The sequence below is a fragment of the Acomys minous genome (genome assembly GCF_964271855.1).
Source record: "Acomys minous genome assembly, chromosome: 11".
In the NCBI taxonomy this organism is placed as follows: Eukaryota; Metazoa; Chordata; class Mammalia; order Rodentia; family Muridae; genus Acomys; species Acomys minous.
In genome coordinates this window covers 980,175-999,625 of record NC_140492.1, presented here as the reverse complement: position 1 = coordinate 999,625, position 19,451 = coordinate 980,175, and the positions used below count along the sequence as shown (strand labels likewise).

At 49.6% G+C, this 19,451-nt stretch overlaps 1 protein-coding gene across 4 annotated transcripts in view; it reads right to left on the bottom strand.

Moving 5' to 3' along the window:
• Window positions 1–19,198, bottom strand: part of TMPRSS2 (transmembrane serine protease 2) — a 38,420-nt gene extending 19,222 nt beyond the window's left edge. The window contains exons 1-5 of one of the 4 annotated variants that reach the window (XM_084800416.1): window positions 19,093–19,198; window positions 8,477–8,565; window positions 6,075–6,294; window positions 961–1,047; window positions 72–191 (exon numbers count right to left, since the gene is read on the bottom strand). In XM_084800416.1, the coding sequence (XP_084656542.1) occupies window positions 72–191; window positions 961–1,047; window positions 6,075–6,294; window positions 8,477–8,491 (442 nt within the window). In that variant the 5' untranslated portion in view covers window positions 8,492–8,565; window positions 19,093–19,198. Of the gene's footprint in view, window positions 1–71; window positions 192–960; window positions 1,048–6,074; window positions 6,295–8,476; window positions 8,566–16,339; window positions 16,359–17,667; window positions 17,820–19,092 lie in introns of those variants that run through there. The other 3 variants (XM_084800414.1, XM_084800417.1, XM_084800415.1) reach the window with 3 other exon arrangements.
• Window positions 19,199–19,451: the final 253 nt, after the last annotated feature.

Sequence of the window (19,451 nt, the reverse complement as noted above, 5' to 3'; positions counted from 1 at the left end):
GTCCCCCAGCTGCTGCTTTGTGGCCAGACGACATACACAGCCCAGCGCTTGCTCAGCCAGAGCCAACTCACCACACCGGTTCTCATCCTCTCCGTTGGGGCAATGTGATATCCCATCACACCAGAGAGAAGGGCTGATGCAGATGCCCAAAGACCCACACTCCATCTCCGACGCAGAGCACTTGCTATCCCCTGGCATTGGATCGGGAGAAAGGAAGAAAAACTCGTCAGGCTGAGCGTTCAAGGAACTGCTGAGCCCACACAGGGGCCTTGTCATTCACCCTCAAGCCCAGTGAGCAGGAGAAAACACATCTCATAAGGAAGGGGCATGCCATTGTCACACATACACACACACACACACACACACACACACACACACACACGGGGGGGGGGGAGGAAGGGAGGGAGGGAGGGAGGGAGGGAGAGAGAGAGAGAGAGAGAGAGAGAGAGAGAGAGAGAGAGAGAGAGAGAGAGAGTGCTAGGATTGGGCACTGCTTTCTGCAGAGCCAACAGGGAGGACCCGTGGGTATGGGGAGCTCTCACACCTCCTCTTTGCCATCCAGTGGGCCTCAGGAGCCATGGGGTGTCCATGAGTCTGCATCACCCCAGCACAAGGGCAAGAACAGAGGTTTCAATTATAAGATGTGGCCCGGGGGAGGGGGACTGCCAGCCAAGGTCACCACAGCTGTGCGGTGAAATACAAGGGTCGGGCTATGCCTACGCCTCCTTGAACATGACCCGTCTCGCTTAATTTCAGAAGCTCAGCAGGGTGCAGCATGGCTTGGTACTTGGGTGACAGGACTAATTTAGGATTTCCACAAGCCACAGGTTAGAGGAAGCAGGAGCAGCTTTGCCCACAAGGAAAACAAAGTTGGGAGGCATCAGGCGGCTCCTCCAGCCTGGGGAGAAGCATCACGGTCACAGCCGTGCACACAGCGGCAGCACCCAGCCCACAACTTACAGAACCTCCAAAGCAAACCAGCAGCCACTGCAGCACCTGCGAGGACAGTGCCCAGGGTGAGGGCAAGATACAGCGATTTCTTAGTCTCTGCAGAAGAGAGGGTTGCTCAGGTCAGTGCTGTGAGAAGAGGGTCCTCCCATCATGCTTAGAGTACTGATGCCCTTCAGCATCCCACAGAGTCACTCAACTTGAAAATGTCACAAGCCAAGCTGGGCATGACTGCACGTGCCTGCCTATAATCCCAGTACTCAGGAGATGAGGAAGACAGGGACAGGAGCTTAAGGCTAGCCTGGAATACACAAGGTCCTATCCCAAAACACCAGAGATGAGGAGGAGAAGCAGGAAGGGTAGGCGATCAGAAGTCCAAGTCCAAAGGGCACTTGCTACACACATAGCCACCAGCCCAGCTTAATCTCGCTTAGGAACCCTTGCATGACCTACAGCTGGGAAAGCCACCCACCTAGAACCCTGTTCATAATAAGACACCAGGTTCTGCATGCACCTCATTGAATACCACACTGAAACTGAGAAATAGAGTGATTTTACGAGTATAGTTTCACACTGCCATGAAATTGAAAAAAATTCCTAGTTTAGCTGCTGTATGTGGGGCCATTTACATACCACATAAGGAAAGGGGGGAAAACCGCTGATTTATTCATTTGTTTTTGTGCTGCTAAGGATCGAGCCCAGAGCCTCAATCATGCTAGGCACATGCTCTACCACTGAGCTACACCCACCCCCAAGAAACAGTGCTGCCCACACATGTACAAATGTCAGTTTGAACACTAAGGTCACCATTTGGGATTCTTCATCACTTGGGAAAGTGGAAGCCGAAGCTCCCATTTGAAATGAAGTCCTGCAAAACTAAACTCTTAAAACAACAGGACACTTCAGGAAGGGTCTTGAAAGAAGGCCAACGTTCACATTAAAAAAAAAAAAATCTCACAGAGGAGAGCTGCCTGGTTTCAGAAGTAACAAGGATGAGTCATAGGATGCTGTCCCCCAAAGCATCATGGGGCTGCCAGGGGAGCTCCTGGCAGATCACCTGCCCTTCCCAAAGCTGCTGAATTAGCCCTGTGGGTTTGGACAGCCACTAGCCACTCACTGCTACCTACACTTTCAGTAATTACAATGACGAGGACTTAAGCTAAAGTGTATAAATTGAGGCATTCAGTTGCCACAGTGAGGTTGGCAAGATGGCTTGGCAGGGTGAAACATTTACTGCCAACCCCGATGACCTAAGTTTGGTCCCCAGAACCTACATGGTGGGAGGAGAGGGATAAATCAAATCCAACAGGGGACTCTGTGGTGTCTCGCCCACAAACAAATACATGTTAAAAACAAACAGACAGACGGACGAAAACAAAGGAGAGATGGCTCAGTCGTTAAGGGTACTTGTTATGCTTGCAGATGACCCGGGTGCAGTTCCCAGGACACACTTGGTAACTCTCAACCGCCCTTGGCTCCAGCTCCAAGGGACCCAGTGCACTCTGCTACCCTCTGTGGGCACTGCATGTGCACGGTACACAGACGTATGTGCAGGCACTCATAAAATAAAAATTCAGCTAAGAATAAAATATTTTAGAGAATTATTTTCCAACAGCTCACTGATTTGTAGCCATAACAAAGAGGGGCAGCTCTGCTGGGCAGAGGTTTGAGCCAAAAAAGTAGCATCAAGGTTCAGAAGAAAGAGCCAGATATCAGAAAAGGGACCCTGCAGGGTCTGCAGTCTGGCCTCTGACAGTGAGGGCCTGGTAACTCCCAGCAACTCCCCCTCCAGGTGAAGTCCCAGCCACTGGAGCTTCCCTTGGAAGAAAGACAGAGATGATGGAGTACAGGGCAGGGGAAATATCACTGAAGCTGACCCTCCCAGGCTAGAGAGTGTCTTCAGGCCAGGGGACCCGGCTGCAAGCACTGTGCTTCAGAAGACAGCACGGCACGGTCAGATTGGGCTCTGGATCTAAAAGGCTCAAGCTGATTTGCTTAGAACCGGAAGGCTTGCTTTCACATGGTTCTGGTTCTGTTATTGCATCCTGCTAATGGTATAAAGAGCTTTCAAAGAGTTCCTGGGGACTGGTCCTCAACCCATCAACAGGGATTGTGCTTCTGTGGTAAAGTGGGCAACGTGTACTCCCCACAGCCTCACAGGGGAGGCCCAGGTCTGAAAACCTCACCAGGCAGTGATTTTATCAAAATGCAGTGAGGGGTGACTGTGCCTTCAGGCACCAGGGTGGAGCCACCAAGAAACCCACAGGAGAAATTCCTGATGGTTCGCCTGATGAATTACCTCTTAGGGCAACAAAGCATGCCATTGTATCTGAGATAAAATAACTTGCTTAAAGCTGGCCATGTGGCTCAGAGGTAAACATTTGCCAGGCATGTTCAGGAGCCTAGCTCAGCAGGGGCAAAAAAACAAACACTAAATCAGTAACCTGGCTGGTGAGTAAGGGAGATTAAATCAGGTGCCCTTCACATCTGGTCCGGGCATGTGCGGAATCACAATCTGGCTGGTTTGCTCAGTACCATATCTGCACCAATAAGCCCCAGTTTCACCTCTGAACAGGAATTTGTCACCAGCTGTGGTCTGCATATCATAGACTCGCAGGGTTCAGTCTTGGGCCACTGTTCGTATACATCCATCCTTATTTGTGTTGACTCAGCCCTACAGCATCTCTGCACCACAAGACTGTTGACTTTGAATTCTTCAAAGAAACTCTTGCAGGTGCACGCACTGCCACTCAAATGGGAGAGCTCCATGACAGTTGCTAAAACAAACAGATGAATCCAAAGCAGAACGTCCTTACACTCCTGACCTCTGAACGAGTGTTGCCAACACAACGCGGGACCTGGGCTCAGAGCTTAAGATCATTCTAGAAAAAAAATGTAGATGTTTTGATGTCTTACATGCCAACAGCATGTTCTCTCTTTTTCATTTTTCTTTGTGTGTGTGTGTGTGCGCGCGCGTGTGCCTGTGCATGCATGTACACTCTCAGAGGCCAGAAGATGGCCTTGGATCCCTTCCAGCTAGAGTTGTAGAGGAACCCAGGTGCTCTGTGAGAACGGCTTGTGCTCTTTACCGCTGAGCCATTACTCCAACCCCAGTAATGTGATTTTAAAAACTTTGTCAAAGTGAGTGCAATAAAAATTAAAATAATAAAATAAAATTACTTCCCAGTCCATGGGACATGGCATCAGTCTGTACGTCTAGCAGGCTAATGGTGGGAAGCCCAAGACTCCAGTCTGAAATCCTGGTCATCAAAGCACAGCCAGAGGTTTTACAGTGCATGTTTACAGTGAGAAATCACACCCTAGTGTGTACCCTTCCTATATACAGGCAACTGATAGAAAGCTAACACATTCCTCTTCCCATGTCTGTCACTTCCTGATTGCTCCCTTGGAAGGTAAGAGCATTTGGTAGGGCACAACAGGACCCTCTGCCTACTGGGCTGGCCACTGACGGGAAACAGTCTCTTTGGAGGTGCAGCCTAACATGGGGCTTTGCCCTGGCTTTTTTCTAGCCACTGTGGTGAATGAAGGCCAGGTGTTCTGTGTCTCACCCAGCTGAGCCTGACAGGGCTAAGATTAAAGGGGTTCATAGAGACAGGGAAGAGGGCCAGAGAATAGAGGTAGGAGCAGGGCAAAGGACAGAAGAGCCATGAAGAGGCTCAAGTGGTGGGACCTAAATAGGATGGGGGCAGCAGGAGAGGCAGAAAGGAATAGTACAGATTCCGGAGGCCTAAGGCCGATCAATGATTGCAGATGAAGTGATGGGAGGCCACAGAACTCACTTCATGATACACGCACAGACAGGTGCTCATTTCATAAAGCAGAAACTATCCATTAAAAAGCTTATGTGCATCTGGAGAGATGTCCATCAGTTAGGAATGTCTACTGCTCTTCCAGAGGATCCGAGTTCAGTTCCCAGCACTCATGTGGAGTGGTTTACAAACACCTGCAGTACCTGCGACTCTAGCTCTGGAGGATCCAACACCTTCCAGCCTCCATAGGCGCCTGCACACATGTAATGCACACACGTGCTCTCACACACATAAGTAAAAATAAATCTGAAAAATAGCTCATCAGTAGAGCCACTGTTGCCCTTCACACCAGGGAGAAACACTGAGAACAGCCTAATTAAAAAGTGGAGGAACACGGGGCTGCGGAGAGAGAGTAAATCCATTGAGTGAAAGGGCCAGGGGCTGGAGAGATGGCTCAGAGGTTAAGAGTACTGATTGCTCTTCCAAGAGGTTCTGAGTTCAATTCCCAGCAACCACATGGTGGCTGACAACTATCTATAATGTGATCTAATGCCCTCTTCCAGCCTGCGGGTGTACATGCAAGCAGTGCACTAAATACATAATAAGTAAATCTTTAAAAAAGAAAAGAAAAGAAAGAAAGAATGAATGAAAGGACCAAAGGAGAGGTTACAAGACTTGGTTTCTATATTCAATCTTCAGCACTGTTCTGGGGTTGCAGGACTAGGGAGGAGACACCTCATTTCTGTGCTGTTCCCAGGGTATCTGCTGAACATAAGAGAGGTGACCAGGAGTGGGAAAGCAATTGTGCTGTGGGAGGGGCAGCTGTGCTCCCTTAGGAAGTATATGGGCAGGTCCCGGAAGGGAAGAAACCCCCTCATTAGGGATAAATACCCTTCTGCGGGGGCAAGTACCTGCAGAGGCAAGAGGGTGGTGACAGGTCTCTGGCTAGTCACAGGAGGTACCTTAATATTGAACCCTCTGTATTCTGAGCATATCAATAACAATGAAGACAGCTCACTCCCAACCTTGAGAGCTCACTATTGGTTCAAGACAACACATCTGTAAGCACAGAGGAAAGAAGAGACTGAGAAACTTTGTCCTAAAAGTCCAGCTGAGCTAGGCAAGCACACAGTGGTGCTACATCAAAAGCCAAGGGGAGAGGAAGGTCTCTTCCTGTAAAAGACAGGTGAATCTAGTGCCCATTTCACTGACCAGGCAAAGAGTAGAAGGCAGGTAGGAAATACTAGCCCTATTGTCAATGCAGTTAGTGACAAGGTGAAAAAAAAAAAAAAACAAGAGACCGCAATAGCAGGCAGAAATTGTCGTCCCTTGTGGCACAGTCCTAAAGAGTCTTACTTGAGGTGCACAGTGTCCCTGAGGACATGGGCTGTGTGTGGATGACAGGTGTTGAGGCTTGTGTTGTAACCCTCGGGATATATTGGGGCACTGAGGATGGGTAGCACGGGGCCGGATACAAGTTGTAGCCATTGGGAGCCACAGGTGGCCTCGGAGGATAGATGTGGTCAGACTGGTACCCATGGTTCTCATAGTAAGGTCCAATTCCGGGAGGTGGCCCCTAAACAACGAGAAAAGGAGAGACATCAGTTACAGCTCTCACTCACCCTAAAGGCTTAGAAAATCAGCATTAATTTTTATTTCCATAAGACATTATTTGTTCTTGAAAGAAAAGGTGAGTGATAATTGAGATTCTGTAGGGAAAAAAAATTAAAGAAAAAAATGTATACAAGTTTGGGGTCAAAAGTTACTGAGCTAGAATCCCATTGCTCTGGTTCCTCCTCTGTGAGCCATGAGGTATGACATCATGGCTAGGCTGATGTCAAAGTTCAGAATAGCTCATCTGCTGAAGAGATCCCCCCCCATTCAGATCCGGTGTGCAGCCTCAAGTGTGGTAAATACACACTTTTCAGCTGAGCTGAGAAACTTCTAGAAGTAGCAAGTCCAAGATGCAGTCTTCTTTGACCATTCTCTCCCTGGGCCATTTCCCTTATGCAGCTGTAGTTGGCAGGCATGTACCCATTTGCTCTCACCAGGGGGTTGTTAGCTCAAGTGTAAGCATCCCTATAAAGTGTGTGACTTGGTGCTGAGGGTGCAGGTGACCTTTCAGAGGAACTTGGTGGTCAAAACATGTGCTGTGTCAATGTGAAAGACAGGACCCTCTGCTAGGATGTCAATCCTTTCCCTTAGCCCATTTCACGGGGCCTTCCCCGGGCTGCACTCCCAAGTCACACTCCTTTCAGTCCCTCAGGGCTTCATAGCTTGGCATTCCTATTTCCGCTCTCCTCATTCCCTCAGTGGCTGGACCCCTCCTAGAGGCCCAGTGACTCCCATCCATGTCTAATAATGTTCCTTACCCAAAACTTCTCCAGCCCCTTTTCTGCTCAGGCTCTCTCCTGGGCCTCAGGAATGACAGAGAAACCATCCACCGGAAACAGGTATCCTCAGTAGGGACCACTAAATGTTCAGATTTTTAAAACTGATTTATTTATTGTGTACATTGCACATGTGTTTAAACAGGGATCAGAAGATAACTTGTGAGAATCAGTTGTCTCCTCTCAGCCTGTGGGTCCGAAAGATTGAATACAAGTCATCTCTTCCGTTATAGAACTGTCTTGCTGGCCTAAAGGTTGAGGATTTTAAGCAGGGCAGCATGAACCCTCCAAGGTTAGTAATCTGTGCTTAATAATTCACTAGCACTCTCCTTCAAAAGTCCAAAGACTGTGGTTTGAAGCCAGAGTGGGTGGTGGGACAGTGAAAGCCTTCCCTCAGCTAGACAGACAGCTCCAGATTCCAAAATCAGGTGAGTGCCTGGCCCAGACCCAAACCACCTAAGAATGTGCTCCCCTCCCCGCAGGAAATGTCAAGACACACTTAGCACTTTGTCCTGGAAAAAAACTAAGTACCAGCGACTCAGAAAATGGCACACTGGTGACGTGTGTGTGTGTGTGTGTGTGTGTGTGTGTGTGTGTGTGTGTGTGTAAGATGGACTGGTCAGGCTTGAGGATGACAAAGACAGCTGCTTTTATTGCCCTGGGTAGTGGGCGCCCCGCAGGAATGGACTGCCCTATGCCTTATTCAGGTGTGGCTGACCCCCAGTTATTGATAGACAGGCACAGCACAGACATTCATCCCTAAACTGGTACTCTCTGCTCCATCCTGCCTCTCTGGTATCCATGCCCACTGCCCTTGAAGGAGGACGGGAGCACACACAATGTACCAGTCCCAGCTTCTGCCCAGCAGTGCTGGCTTTCCAGACACTCTGTGCCATACTGGGCTCCATCCCCACCTCACCCTTTCCAACATAACTGTCATGCTTTTAATAAGGATGTCCTCGTAGGCTCCTGTGTTTGAATGGAACTCTTTGAAAGGATTAGAAGGATTGGAAGGTATGGTCTTGGGGATGAAGTGCATCATGGGGGATGGGCTTCCCATAGACCAGAATAGAGAACTTTCAGCTACTGCTCCGGAAGCATGTCACCATACTCCCTACCAAGATGATAACAAACTTTGAAACTGTGAGCAGGTCCCCAATGAAATGTTTTTGCTTATAAGAGTTGCCATAGTCACAGTGTCTCTTCACAACAAAAGAACTGGGACTAATACAAACACCTTGAACGACGTCCAAAGGGCCACCTGTTTCTACACAGGGCTTTTAAAATTACCAATGGACACCTGTGGGAGATACCAGAGGGATGAAGGAACAAAGAAAAGGCCAGAGATGTTAAGAATTAACCACTTACTGAGTTCAATGCCATCCTGGCTGTGGCAGCAGCATGAGGAGGGGAGTATCTGGCTTGAGGAGGGGAGTATCTGGCTTCTTCCAGGTGACCTACAGGAAAGAAGCACACACAGTAGTGTTTCAGTGCACTGTAGCTTTGGAAGTCTCTGGGGGAAAGTCACATTGCACCAGAGCAAGCTGCCGTTCCGTCCAGCGTTGAGCCTTCACTTCACCCTACGTCTTCCTGTGTCTTTCTTTATTCCTGGTATGTTTATGCCATGCGCTCCAATGTCCTCTTCTGGAGTACAAAGAAGCTTGTGAGTGGAACTGGGACACAAGTTTAACTACTGTGGCCAGGAGATCCTGCCTGGCTTTGAAGGAATGGAAACAGGCAGAGAGCCTTGCCTACAGAGGAGCACCCAGGGCTGAGTCTAGGACTCCAAGCCTGTCAGTGCTTATATGGTTCTGGGGTGGGGGGTGTTGCCAGTAATGGCTCCTCCAAGTTACAATCTACCAAAAGGAAGGTTCATGGGGTAAAAACATTCAAGATCCACCAAAAAGAAACAACAAAACCCTGTGCCACCTCACAGAGGGCAACTGCATGCCAGGAAAGAAAAGACCTGATGTCCTGCCTGTGTCCCTTCCCAGAAGCATCTTTAGACAAATAACTGACATCTCAGCTTCTATCTCTGCAAAGCGGGTACCATGGTGGACACATTTGCTAAGATGAGGCTCACTGCAAATGTTCACAGAAGGGGGGGGCTCTTTCAGAGATGGGAAAAGCAGAGGAGCCCCTGACTAGATCAGACACACCTTCCACAGAATTCTACAGGTGTGCTCACGCAGACACCTGCACAGAACTGGTAGCCTACAACTGAACGCCAGAGCCGGGTTGCATTTGACTCTTCTACATAAAGCCTCACAGGGTTTCCTGAGCCTCAGTAAATAACGTGTCCTTATAACACATTGTTATAGTTTGGGTGCGAACGGCATTCCAGCTAGTGATGCTGTTTTGGAAAGGCATATAGATAGAGCCTTTGGAACATAGGCATGGGACTTGGGGCCTACAGGCAAGTTCTACTCCTTGGCTCTACTTCTGGCTAGAGGTCCTGCTTCCTGATGTACTAAGATGTCAGCAAGCAGCTTCATGCTCCCACCACTGCAGACAAGAGCTGGTCCTGGGCCACATCTTTCCAGCCATGATGGATGTATTTCCTGAGCAGTGATCCCTAATAAATTCTTCTTTCTGTAGTTTGCTCTGTCAGCTATTCATCACAAGGAAGAAAGGGGGCAAGATCTACACATCCACCCCCAATCTGTTTGCTATCCCAAACCCTGACAGAAAACAATGCCAAACTAAGTACTCTGACCAACTCGACGATGTGTGGCTATGAAAAGAAGTCCCTGAGTCATTTCATACGTAGCCATGTGTGAAAAGTCAATAGCAACCAGAGATGCCATCAGCATAAAGTCCCTTACAGAAGGAAGCCGGCTTTCCCATCATTGTCCTCTACAGGACAGACTCTTTTATCAAGCTTCAGGACCTCTGTGAAATGTGGTTTAGTGAAACCTTAACAAATCAGTTTACTAAGAATCTCCCCTTCACTACCTGAGCAGATTCCTGGTTCTCTGCCACCCTCACAGGACACCTGGTGAGCCTGGCCTGCCTTCCGCACGAACCCTGTCCCGTCAGGCCAGCCAGGTCCCTCCCACCCATCTCCTCTCTTACTGACATTCTGCTCCCATTCTCTCTTGCTGCATTGAGAATCCAAGCAGTCTCTTCACCGTTGGCTCCCTGTCTGGTCCACCCATCAGCTGAGATGCCCCCGGATCTGTTAGTCCTCACCTTGCTTTAGTTGGGGTTGTAGTGGGGGTTGTTGCATTACCTTTTCACTGATATTCTCTTGATGAGGGCTTTGATTCACTCCTTTCAAGACTATTCTAAGAAGCCATCTTGGGGAGTCACCTGTTCACCAGATGATGTGCCAGGGAGGGCTGGAAGGAGTTCGAACGTCACAATAAGCCCCTTTCACCAATAAGGTCCAGATATTCAATGCTAGGGAGATGATCAATGGGCAAAGTCCTTGCTGAGCAGGCATGAGGACCTGAGTTTGGATCCCAGATCCCCAGAAAAGCCTGGGCATGGAGGGGCCCACCTGTAATCCTAGTGTGAGGGAGGCAGAGCCAGGAGGATCCCTAGGACATGGGTAGATACTCTTGCCCACTCAGTGAGCTCCAGGATCAGTAAAATATTCTATCTCAATGAAAGTGGGAAGAGACTGAGGAAGATACCCAGCATCCACCTCTCCGTACATGCACACATGTGTGTGCACACCTATACACACATGAACATATACGCATATATATACTACACTAGACAAACACACACAAAAGCCTGACACACAGGTTCAGAGAAAGCACTAGGCAGCACTGCATAAGCAGAAGCTGTGACGCTGAGGACTAGGCTTTAGGGGGAACTTGGGTCCCAACCTAGATTCAGTCTCTTCCTAGCTGTGATCTGGGAGGGTCCTATGCCTCAGTTCTCTAGCAAGACAGAAAAGAGAAGCATTGAGTAAAGTTACAGTAACATGATTGGTGTTGGTACGCAGCGTTACCTTAGTCGTAGTCAAATAAAACTAATTTTACCTAGGGACATAGCTTGATGACAGAGTCCTTGCCAGTCACACAGGGGACCATGGATATGATCCCAAACACCACCAAAGAAGCAATTCTAAAGACTGCTGACAGGAACTGGGGACATTTGCAGACTGGTAAATTCTTCCAAGCTAATGAAAAAGAAATTCACCTGCTCTCAAAGCTCAGTGTCTCTGAAGGCAGCAAAGCGGCACCCGTTCAACTCCTGAGCAAGGCTACTACTTGGATCACTAAACACAAGAAGCCCCCAAACCAACAACCTGCAGGGAAGAAAGATGATTACAGCTTTGAGCACTGAACATTACAGTAAAAATACACCAGGTCATTCATTTCCTCAGTTATAGATCAAACAAATAGGAGAAGCAAGTCATGTTGCGAGAGTCTAGATTTTTCTAAGATTAAAGTCAAAGGCTTTCTGGGTCTAAGAAGGAAGCTGAGTAATGTACAGGGTAGGAGAATCACCATTTAAAACGTAAGGGGAAACACCTAAGCCTGTTAAAAATGCTGCGATTGTCGCCCACGGGTGTCTTTTGTACTGCCGCTTTGTAAATAACAGGCTCTAAGCCTGAACATCCACCTGGTGCACCCTGCCTCCCTCCATAACTTCTAGCCAGGCCCCTCCCTGTCCCAGCATCCTTCCAGAAGAGCCTAGCTGCACTGGCTCTCACTCTTCAGAGTCCTTTCTACCTTGTTGATCCGGAACATCAATTAAGGGCTTGGTTGAAGTTTCAGGAAATGAAAATTCAATCCATTGGCAGCTTTCCCAGCTTGGGAGCCCTCTGAGAGGAGTGATGACTAGGTGCTCGAAATTCACTCAAGGAAGAAGCCAGGAGCACGCACAGCCGTAAATTGTCAAGGGAACACCGTCGGAAGCAGAAGCCAGCAGACATCCCCTAATCTTGCCCAGGGATCTCATGACCCACAAAACATGGGAGCCAGAAATATAAAGAGGGCCCAGCTCAGCTGCCATGAACTTGGGAGGCGGGGCGCAACCTAAGCTTTCCAAAAAGAATAAGAAGAGAGATGCCCAAGCTAGGTAAGATTAGCAAAGGTGTGTCAAAACAAACAAACAAACAAACAAACAAAACAAAACAAAACGCCAGGGAATCAATTCAATCCTGGTCATCTTCTAAACAGGGGTTTCCATGTCACATGTGGCTGTGACCACTATGCACTGACTGAAAGGAGATGAGCCAAACAAGAGGTCTATCCTGTCATTTAGAGAACCCTGATGCTTGCCTCTGACCCTGGAAAGCCAGCCATAAAGGAAGCACTTCCAGGAACTGTCCTTTAAGGGTCAAGAAAGCACATGCAGACAAGGCTCCTAAGGGTCCTAGGATGGCAGCCTTGCCTACTCCACCTGAGTGGAGCACAGCACCCTGGTGTTATGTAGTAGTGTGAGCTATGAGTCACCTGCCAAGCTGTCACGCAACGAGACAACGCTGTGCAGTCCAGTCTCCTCCCGTGACGTAAAAAACACCCTTTCCCAAACAAAACTGCCTTGTAGTCCTTTCTTCTGCAAATGGGGACAGGCTCATTGATACTGGCCTACGTTCAAAAGTGTGAGATAGCTCCAAATAACTGAAGTCCCCTGACGTCATCACACACCACCTCACATGTGCTGGCTCTTTCATGAGTGCCAGGTACTGTTCGAGCTGCTAAACATGGGAAGGCATGCCCAGAATCTATGTATTTGCTCCAACTCTGTCACCGCGCTGTGTAGCCAGTAAACACGCTAAAGAGAAACATGGCTCTTAAGGACACGGTGCACTGTCAGGAGGAAGCTGGTCAATAGTAGTAATAGGGTGGAGGTCTGAGACATTCAGCATGAACAGGTACTGGGCATGGGGACACTGCCCGGGCAGGGGAGAAGATATTTAAACAGAGACACTTGTCCTATTAGACTATCTAAACAATGGACCTGGAAGAATTGAGTTCCTCAGAGCTGGGAGTGGTGGTGCATGTCTTTAGTCCAGCACTCAGGAGGCAGAGGCAGCCAGATCTCTGAGTTCGGGGCCAGCCTGCTCTACAAAGTAAGTTCCAGGACACCCAGGACTACATAGAGAAACACTGTCTCCAAAAACCCAGAGCTTCTCAGGAACCCCAATGTGGAGGAGGAAAAGGCTGATGCCTAGTCCAGCCAGAGGGACTTGCTTCCCAGGAAGAGAGTTCACACAGTTCTGAGACAATGCGGGCTCGGCTATGTGAGACAGTATCTTGACCAGGATGGTTTTATCCACACTTCCTGTCCTCTATTTAAACACAGATTTCATGCAAGGACTCCCAACATGGACTTGGGGGTCACAGGACCCCTTTATTTGTTCCTCCTCCCAATGTGGCCACACTGGATAAATCTCCTTTCTCTGTTCTTTGCTATGACTTGTCTCTTTCACTGGTGTATTGGAGAGGGGTGGCTGGGCCTGGCTTGTTGGACTGCCAGCTCTGGAAACTAACACCTCCGAAGAGGAAGGCCCACATCATCTGAGTTTTTTTCCCTATGAATGCCTTGTTGTCCCAAGGAGATTAGAAGCTTTTTAGGGTGGAAATTACCCTAATTTTTTTTAAATCTACCTTTGTACTATACCAAAAATATATCCATGTGTAGGTACAACTATATTTGTGTGTGTGTGTGTGTGTGTGTGTGTGTGTGTGTGTGTGTGTGTGTGTGTGTAAATGTGCAGGCACACATACATGCTTGTGCTATTTAATTTTTGTCGATTTGAGACAAGCTAGGGTCATCTGGGAAGAAGGAACCTCAGCTGAGAAAATCCCTCCATCAGACTGTCCATCCCACAGGCAAGTCTCTGAGGACAGATGTTTGTAGTGGAAGGACCCAGCCCACCATGGACAATGTCACCCTTGGGCTGAGCAAGCCATGTGGAACAAGACACAAAGCAAAGTTCCTCACGGTCTCTGCTTCAGTTCCTGCCTCCATGTTTCTACCCTAAATTCCCTGGATGGTGGACTGTAAACTATAAGCTGAAATAAACCCTCTTCTTCTGAAGTTGTTTTGTTCATGGTGTTTTTTATTTGCTTAATCACAGCAACAGAGAAGCAAATTTGAAAGAAACCACACACAGACACACATACATACAGAAACATACACACAGAGGCACACAGAAATGCATATGCACACACATGCATACACATGCACACACACCCATACACATAGGGACACAGATATACATAGAGACATATACTAAGACACACACATGCACACAGATACACACACACACCTCACACAGAGACATGCATATATACACACAGACCAGAGGCTCTCAAGTACACACACACACAAATACACACACACACAGAGAGAGAGAGAGAGAGAGAGAGAGAGATAGAGAGAGTCTTACATACAGTCACAAACACACACACATGCACACAGACACACATATGCACAAATACATGCCACATTTTTTTTTAAATTCTAGAGGATACGTACATAAGATAACATTGAACAGCCAGGATGGGAAGCCCACACCAGGACATTACCAGCTTCACAAGTCGGGCACAGTGTGTGGCCTCATAGAGTATAGGTACCTACAGCTGAGTGTACATCTAAGACCAGGTCATGGAGAAAGGCCTCAGGTCACGGCAGGGGAAAGGCCTTGCCCAGGACACTCTGTTTAATGAGGATAATGAGTAATAAACGGGGTGTTGTAAAGATTGAGTGAAAGTGTGTTCTCCAACTTCAAGCTCAATATGATAGAGACCAGGCTTAGCCTTGCAGTATTTATGCTACTTCTCCGTGGAGACGTGACCTAACTCAGGCCATGCAGACCCAGAGGCTGGCCTCAGGATTAAGGGTCAGAATCAGCCAGAAGACACACTTTGACTGAGCACAGGGAAACCAAGTTTCCCACCAAAGTTTAGCTGAGGATGGATGGGAGCTGCTAGGAAACTGCAAAGTCCTCAAATCTCAAGATCCAGAATATTCCAGAACAAAAATGACTACGTACTAGCTCTAGGCCAGAAAAGCCACTGATGATTCATTATAATGTATGGTCCGCAGTGAACCTGAACACTTCTCAGAGTTCTGTGTAGAAAGACCTTCAAATTTGCAGTCTCTAGAAACCTGTCTCCTGTGTGCTGGAGGTCAGATCGTTCAAATCCTAGGTGAACTCAGGTAAGAGCTCTGAGCCACCTGCCTAGGTGCCCCTTGCAAAGCAAGGGTGTACCTTGGGCAAACAAACAATAATAATGCCAACTTGTTTCATCTGCCCATTCAGCTAACTTGGAAATACTGCCATGTCATCGCTTTGTTCTTCAGTCACAGCCTTCCATCCACCCACTGTCCTTGTGTGATTTGCCACAGCCACAAGCCACTGCTGCCTTTCACACACTAGGTGTTTGTTATCATACGCGACCTCTTGAGCCCATTCCCTGCCCCCCCCCCCCGCCCCCTATGCCTGATGGCTCACCTGTGTACACAAGCAAGGCCTGCAGACTTCCTCCCTTTCCCCATGGCCTCTGCTGAGAACCGGGAGAATCTCTGCCCCCCCCTCCCCGACCTCTTCAAAGTCCACCTTGTGCACAATGTGGGTGCCTGACAATACACATGCCCACCAGTACCCTGCATGGATTTTCCTTCCAAGAGCTGCATTGTCCAAGATGCCCCATGTGTTCCTGTCTCTTTCTCCTGCCAATCACCTGCTGGGAGAACACAGCCCTAGGCCCAGCTCTACTTCCTCCCAGAACCCCAGTCCTACCCCAGGGGTCATCCTTTAGAACGGCCACTGTGATCAGATAAGACTTTAACCATCATGTTCTCCCCAAGAATCCACAGGCAGGTTTGGACCGTAGTTACCCCTGGAATGAGGTACACATGAAAGCACTCATCTTTATGACCAGGTCCACTATATTTGGGGGCTGCACATAAAGGCTCCCCAAGTCAGCCTTTGCAGTTCTCAGCTCTTAGGATCGTGGTACTCCTGAACTCCACTCATCGAAGGTCCCTGAGCTGGTTCTGGGGACAGCTTGGGAGGGCCCCTGGGGAGTTTTCCAGAAAGTGAGGAAGGAGCCTGGACAAGTAAGGCTTAGTGACTTTAGCCTTACGGACAGCTAGGGGAGCAACTAGGAGAGAGTGGTGGATGGGACAGCTTCCATGAAGGTGTGTAGCTCCCTGGGAACTCCTCTGCCTATGCCCAGATGTTTCCTTTGCCCTTGCCACCAGCAGAACCAGTTTCCAGTCTTTCAGGAACCCAAACTGACCAGCAGCTCAATTGACCAGTCACCTTTCCTTTTTTCTTCTTCTTCTTTTTTTCTTTTCTCTCTTGGTTTTTCTTTTTTTTTATTTTAATTTTATTAATTTATTCAGATTACAACTCAATTGTTATCCCATCACTTGTATCCTCCCATTCCTCCCTCCCTCCCTCCCGCTTTCACCCTATTCCCCTCTCCTAGGTCTATGAGGTCTATGACCAAGGGGGACCTCCTCCCCCACTATATGGTCATATGCTATCAAGTCTCATCTTGGTTTCGATACAGGGTTTCTCTGTGTAGCTTTGGCTGTCCTGGACTAACTTTGTAGACCAGGCTGGCCTCGAACTCACAGCCATCCACCTGCCTCTGCCTCCTCGAGTGCTGGGATTAAAGGTGTGTGCCATCACTGCCCGGTTTTTTCCCTCCCCTTAATGCCCATTGCTTGAACTGACCAGGAGTTCCCAGAAGTTCTGCAGAACTTTCTTCAGAGCTTTCAAAAACTCCTGCAGCGAGTACTCCTGATAAGGGCAATGAAAGCCTCCTCCCTCAAGCCTTCCTAGGCTCCCTCAATACTTCAACGGAAAGAGTGATATAGTTAACTAGCTCCTTGGTTTCTGTTTTATGGTAGCTCCTGGCCCCAGGCGGGGCTCCTCGCTGGGAGAAGTCCATTGGGCAATAAAGAAGATGGTCCTGGAATAGCATGCTTCACACATCCAGGTTTCATCACCTGCAAGACAGCTGCGCTGCCGCTCAGTGACCCTGTAACCCAGAGCGTCAGCTTACAGCACTGACCTACTGAGGCAGCCAGCCTGCGCTCTCTCCTGATTCTGCCCCTCTCATCCCATAGAGGCACCAGACAAGCTACCTAACCTTTGCATCAGCCTTCCTGCAGCTGAGGTAAAAACAGGTTATAAAGAACTCACTATGCTCTGGTCAAACTTCCTCCTCTAAAGACTACAGTGCCACTGCCAAGGCACTTGACTCCAAGACCTTGCTGCTGGAAAGCTGACCTTAAAGGTGTGATTGGTGTATGCCTGGGCTTATGCTTGCTGGGGGGAGGGGAGGGGGGAATGAGCTGAGGACACAGGCCAGGGACCCCTAAAAAGACCAAAGACTGAGACACGAGTCCCAGCCCTCCAAAACGGGTCCTAACCATGAGAACACCCCCCCCCCAAGTTCTTGCACTTTGTCTCATGTTTAAGTGACACTCTTCAGGTTTTTTCCCCTTCCTTCCTTCCTTCCTTCTTTCCGTCTATCTTTATGCAAGGTCTCCCTGGGTAGCCTGGAATCACAGAGTGCCACATGTGCTTGCTTCTGCCTCCCAAGTTCTGGAATTAAAGAAAAAAATCTCACCTGGCTTTTGAGTTTTCATTCTAACATCAAGTGACCAATAAGATCACTGGGGAAAGGTCCCCAAGCACCTCTTCCGTAGCGCATCCACCACTGCAGCAGCTTAGCAGCCAGGTATCTTTCAGTCCCAAGGTCCCCAGTGAAACTGCCCAGCTTTCCTAAGATGAAGGAAGCTGCTATTACCCTCACCTCACCCTCCGGAGAAGCTCTTCCCCTCCTCCCAAACCAGGTAAACAAACCCCACCTCACTTTGGATTTTCACAACACCTTGTAAGTGGTCTGCCCTTTGGAACTTTCCACAGTGCCTGGCTCTTGCCGGCTGGAGCTGAATGAGCCAACGCTAGGCGGCTTTTCTTAGCCCCTGGACTAAGGTAAGCTTTGGCATGCAAGGTCTGCAAGCTCAACACCTGTGGGGTCCCTGCTTTCCTGGTTTGCCTAGGGCTTTCCCCTCCTGGGAACAAGCCACCAGAAGCCTGTGCGCTCTGTGGACTGAATTAGGAGTGACCGTGACAAGCCTGGGCTCCCAGCAATCAAAAGCCCACCCATAAGCCATCTGGGGCATGAACATACAAAACTTTCAAGCCGTGGGACAGTTCATTTCTTCAACTGAGCTCACGGTTCCTCACTGCCTAGCTAGCACGTTGGCTTACCCTGCCAACCATCTCAAGTCCCACCCACGTGCCCAGGTGGCCAGCCTTCTTCCCAGTTGACAGTTCGCCCCTGGCAGCCCGGCCTTCTCCTCCAGGCCAGCTCCTCCAAGGCCCTTTCCAGCGAATGTTCAGAGCCAATGCTGCCAGGCTTGCAACACCGCCCCGGGTTCACCGCACGGGACCTCTGGAGCACTCCCTCCCCCCAGGTGGCCGACAGTTCGCGTCTTGCCAGGGTCCCTAGGGCCCTGCAGCGCCGCCTGTATCGGTCCTCGGCATCTCAGCCAGTTTCCAGTTTCTCTCCATCTCGGTAGGGACCAGGGAACGGAAGGAGTTCAGGTAACCAGCCGGATCGCCGAGATTTTCACAAAACAAAGAGAACTGTGGACGAACCTCTCTCTGCATCTGCGTCCTAGGAAGGTGTGAGAGCCAAAAGGCCTGCTTCCCCATCCCAAGTGACTCTCCTTCTCCAAGCCATTAGTCAGGGGCCGGCCGGACCACTAGACAAATCACGAATCTACGGAGTCTCCCTGGGGTCTCCCTCAGCTGCACGCCATGGGATCAGGGTCGCTGGGGGGACCCCCTCCTAGTCACCGGAACCTGCGCCAAGGCCTTTCAGTCCCCAGACAGTCGCACCTGTAGCGCCCTGGCCTCGCCTAACGCATTGTATTCTAGACGCCCCAGCCTGGCACCTTGGAGCAGACACCCAGGTCAGCCCCATTTCCCCTTCCAGGCAGGTACCCGATGCCGGGTCTCCGAGCTTGTCCCGCGCGCCTCTCACCTGTTGCGCTCCCCTCCCCTCTCCGCCTGTGCCGGAGCTCTTGGCTTCCTCGTCCGCCCCAAGTAACGCTCGCTTAAATCTCTGGAGGCGGCGTCCTAGGAGCCAGGGAGACACCCCTAAACGCAGGTGCCAGGTCACCTCGGCCAGGAGGAGGGAACGGCCAGGAGCGGCTGTCCAGAGGAAGGAGGAGGAGTTTCCCCAGAGGGAAGCCCAAAGCGCGCTCCTCCCCTACTCGGAGAGACCTGACCGGACTCCAGGCATTTCCTTGGCCCCGACTCCGGAGCAGCGTACCCTCAAGGCCCAGACCCATGGGAACACCAGGGTCCCAGTGCGACGCAGTCCTCGGACTGCAGTATGAT